Below are 5,000 nucleotides of genomic sequence, written 5' to 3'. Positions count from 1 at the left end.
ATACGCATATGGATCTAGAACACAGCTGTATACACTATGTGATTGTATATGGATCTACAGTAGAATGCAGCTGTTTGCTCCAGAAGAGACACCTGAAGCAGAGAGCTGTAGGTTGAAAAAAAGAGAGCTGCTTTGGAGGAGAGAAGAAGAGATGAAGAGAGAGAGTGACAGAAAGGAAGAGAAAGAGAAAGAGAATGGAGATGGAGATATGGGCTCTGTTCCAAAACAGAAAAATCGCCCGTCTTGTAAGATACCTAACAGGGACGCGAGGCAACAAGGCAACCAACTCTCTTTTCCTGTCTGCCTTCCAACTACCTCGTTTTAGAGAGAGAGAGTAAGAGTGAGGAGAGAAAGAGAGAGAGAATACGAGTGATGAGGAAGACTAAAAGAGATGAGAGAGAGAAAGAGAGAGAGAGAGAGGGAGAGAGAGAGAGAATAAGAGCGATGAGAAAGAGAGAAAGAGAATAAAAGAGAGGCAGTAGGGCTGTATGGCTCCCTGAGGGGTTGTTGCTCTAATGCCTTTATTGGTCCCTGGGGAGAGAAGCTCTCTCTACCACACTCACACCCACACACCCACTTCACATTGATCCAGCCATAACCACACCCACCTACCCACACAGACACCGACACCAACACACACCGACACACACACACCGACACACACACACACACACCGACACCGACACACACACACACACACACACACACACACACACACTTCCATTGATCCAGCTATAACCATAACTACACACACACTCACACTCACTCACACACACCACATATCATATGCACCCATATGTATTTCATGGTTAGTGTCTCTGTAAGGAAAATGAGGGGAAATGTTAGAATGCTGGTATGTACGTAAATGTAAGTGTTTGTGAGAGTGTGTGTGTCTTTGTGAGTGAGGGTGTGTGTGTGTGTGTCTGTTTGTGTCAGTGTATCTGTGTGCTTACATCTGTGTGTGTGTTTGTCAATCTTTGCGCATACATCTGTGTGTGTGTGTGTGTGTGTGTGTGTGTGTGTGTGTGTGTGTGTGTGTGTGTGTGTGTCCGGTGCCATCAGGATCTGGTCTGATGTGCTGATACAGCCTGCTGTCTTGCGCCACATTCTGATGGGCTGATGACCAGCCCGATGATCTGATCACAGCACTCTGCTCCTCAGGTCACACACACACACACACACACACACACACACACACACACACACACACACACACACACACCTAGGAAACTCACTTTACTTCCCAGAAGCGCCATTAGACTCCCAGGATGGAAGGGGGGGGGCAATCTGATTACACCTGTCTGCTTCCATAAAGATTCCTGTGCTCAGCCCTGACACATACACGTATGTGTGTGTGTGTGTGTGTGTGTGTGTGTGTGTGTGTGTGTGTGTGTGTGTGTGTGTGTGTGTGTGTGTGTGTGCGCGCACACGTGTATCTTTAGCTGGAATGGATCTAGGCCTGCTTTGTTCCCCCAACTTCCGAGGGACTGAAAAGCACGTCTCATTGCGCAGGACTGGGATTGGCTGGATCTGAATATGTAGGGTTTTGATTGGCTGCGCTTAAGATCCGCAGAGCCAGGCTTGGCTGGGCATTGGGTGTCCGAGGGCGGAATGGGCTGGGTTTGGGGTTCGCTGGGCTGTGATTGGCTGGGTTTGGAGTGCGCTGCGCTCTGATAGGTTGGGCTTTGCGAAAGCGTAATTTTGGCTGACTGTCAGGTTTCGCCATGATTCTTCATTATGACGAGAGCACTCTGCAGCTGGGGGGGGGGGGGGGGGGGGGGTAGGAGGAGGGGCGGGGAGGGGAGGGCGGGGCGGCCGCTAATGGGATTGAGTTTGGGAGAACAAGGGCGCAGCGGAGGACACGCCAGGACAAGCGTCACACACACACACACACACACACACCCTTAAGGTGTGGCCTCGCTGAAGACCAGTGGTAACGCACCCAAGACCAACACAAACCCCCCAACCGTGCCCCCCCCCCCGCCCAACATCCACCCAGTCCTGCCGAGGCGGAGCACTTAGCGTAATGTAAATACCGGCAAGCTATTTATAGCGGACGACTCTTCGTCGTGACATTGGGCGGATGGTCGGGCGCCAGCTGACGTCAGGAGGGCCGTCACGTTTTTGGACACGCGCGCCGCTGACTCCGAAAGCGCCGCAGTCCGTCCCGTGGCCGCCATACACACACACACGCGTGCGCACACACACCGCCGCAACAAAGAGCTGCAACAAAGACGCCATGATGACGACAATGGCTTCGCTCTTAAGAGCCCAGAGCGGCCATGATGATCTCAAAGGGCCGTGCACTGGGAAGTGTGTGTGTGTGTGTGTGTGTGTGTGTGTGTGTGGCCATGATGAGTCTTAAAAGCCCAGCCATCGCACAGCAGCCCAACTCACGCTTCAGAACACTCGTCCAGCAGCACACAACACACATGGGCTCCTACACACATGCAACAAACACACTCCTATACATACACACACACACATACTTCAACACACAGACTGATCACACATACTCCAACACACACACCAAACACACTACTATACACTCACACACACACACACATACTTCAACACACACATATACTCCAACACATATCCCAAACACACTGTTACACACACACACATACTTCAACACACACATATACTCCAACACATATCCCAAACACACTGTTACACACACAGAACACACTCCACCATACAAACCATGCAAACAGCAAACATGTCCCAACACAGCACTGAATATGTTAAATAAGACTATTTATTTACTGCAATTACGTTACATTTTTATATCTTTACAACATCATTTATAAATAAATAGATGTTAGCAGCTGTTGCTTATTAACATGAAAGAGATTTGTTTTCTACCTGCACATGTAAATGTGGTTTGCATTTTCTATATTTATACAAATATAAATATACATGTACATAAATATACACATCACAGCAACACTAAGAGAGAGCCACAGACACTGAACCGGTACAAGCCCTGCTCCTGTTGGGAGCCAGGTACGGAAACCAGAACTACAACTACGACTAGAACTACAGGAACTGAACTCAGTCCCCCAGGAACTACATCTGATACAGGAGATGAATTTGCAGGGGCCAATCTTAATAATCCACACTGGACCTATCCCACAATGCTATGGGTAGACCTATCCCATAATGCTATGGGTAAACCAATCCCATAATGTCGTGGGTAGACCAATCCCACAATGCCATGGGTAGAGCTATTCCATAATGCCATGGGTAGAGCTACTCCATAATGCTATGGGTAGACCAATCCCACAATGCCATGGGGAGACCTATCCCACAATGCCGTGGGGAGACCTATCCCACAATGCCGTGGGGAGACTGGTCGCTTGATACCCTGGGGCTCTCTGCGTAGCCCGTCCTGGAGATGAGCAGAGTTAAGGCTTTTACACAAGCACTAGTGCTAAAGCAGAGGACAGCTCCTTACACACACACACACACACACACACACACACACACACACGCACACAAGAGGAGGACAGACTACAGAAGCTCACTGTTGGGTTCCAGAGTGATTGTGGAAACAGAGGAGTAGTATAGCGAGACCTTTTAACACACACACACGCACGCACACACAAACACACACACACACACACACACACACACACACACACACACACTGGCTGATGAGGGATTGAGCAACAAGAGTTTTGGCTCAGTAGTAACTCTATAGACTCCAACAGTAACTGTATAGAGTGCAGTAGTAACTCTATAGACTCGAGTCGCAACTTCAATAACGTGACTGCAGGTCTGAGCAGCTGGCTGATCTCGGGTCAGCCTTCAGAAACATTTAATGACTCAGTGACCTCACTTCCTGCCTCAGTGCGGCACACACACACACACACACACACACACACACACACAAGGTCAGGCACGCATCCATATCATTATTGCACTATCTTCTCGGCTACCAACTGAACTACACTTCCCAGCAGCTATCAGTGCTGACCTCTACTTCCTGAGCAAAAGGTCATTCAGAGGTTGTACTCACCACCCACAGTGAAGATGATTGACAGGCAAATCCAAGCCGGATGTCCACTCCAAACCAATCCATCTCCAGAAGATCTCTCTCTCTCTCTCTCACACACACACACACACACACACACACACACACATATATATCGTGTACACTTATACACACCACCTTCAAGCTGCAGCAGCACCGAAGGAGAACATAATCCACCCACACACACACACACACACACACACACACACACACACACCAGCTGCAGTAGTACCGATAGAGAATCCAATTCACACAAATACACAGACACATGACCCTGCCACAGTAAAGTTGGAGAACACACTCCCAACACACAGCTGAGGATCCAAACGTGATGATGTCACACCGCAGTCCTCTTCACAGCCCCGTATCGCACTTCCTTCTCTGAGTCCAGAGTGAGAAGGTTGTGTGTATGCATGTGTGTGTGTCTGTGTGTGTGTGTGTGTGTGTGTGTGTGTGTGTGTGTGTGTGTGCATCTGTGTGTGTGTGGAGGGGAGGGGAGAGTTGGAGCTGGACTCATCCACCTAAGTGTATCTTCATATGTATGTGTAAGGTGTGTGTTAGGTGTGTGTTAGGTGTGTGTGTGTGTGCGTGTGTGTGTGTGGTCACTCGTCCTTGAGGCTGTGGGGCGAGTCGGGGCTGGACTCGTCGTCCTCCTCGTTCAGCGTGTCCTTGCGGGTGAAGGTGGCGGCCAGCGTCACGCTCAGACGAGGCTTGACCGGCGCCATCTCGGACAGGCCGATGACGTTGCGGTTGACCAGCGTGGTCTTGTCCATGATCTCCTCGCTGTGCTTGGACATGACGGCGTCCAGCACGTCGTACTTGGCGGACAGCTTGCCGCTCTCGAACAGGTACTTGGCCAGGTGGGAGAAGGCCACGTTCCCCAGCAGCGAGGCCAGCATGGAGACGGTCTTGAAGGGGAACTTCTGGACCACGACGCCCTCGCTCACGTAGGACCCGGGGT

General features: G+C 50.3%; 1 protein-coding gene across 1 annotated transcript in view; it reads right to left on the bottom strand.

Moving 5' to 3' along the window:
• Positions 1–4,617: 4,617 nt before the first annotated feature.
• Positions 4,618–5,000, bottom strand: part of slc5a7a (solute carrier family 5 member 7a) — a 5,504-nt gene continuing 5,121 nt past the window's right edge. The window contains exon 8 of the mRNA XM_062528001.1: positions 4,618–5,000. This exon is cut by the window's right edge and continues 271 nt beyond it. Within this exon, the coding sequence (XP_062383985.1) occupies positions 4,642–5,000 (359 nt within the window). The 3' untranslated portion in view covers positions 4,618–4,641.

Source organism: Sardina pilchardus, chromosome 23 (genome assembly GCF_963854185.1).
Source record: "Sardina pilchardus chromosome 23, fSarPil1.1, whole genome shotgun sequence".
NCBI lineage: Eukaryota > Metazoa > Chordata > Actinopteri > Clupeiformes > Clupeidae > Sardina > Sardina pilchardus.
Note: the sequence above shows the minus strand (reverse complement) of the source record. Positions and strands in the feature narration are given on the sequence as shown.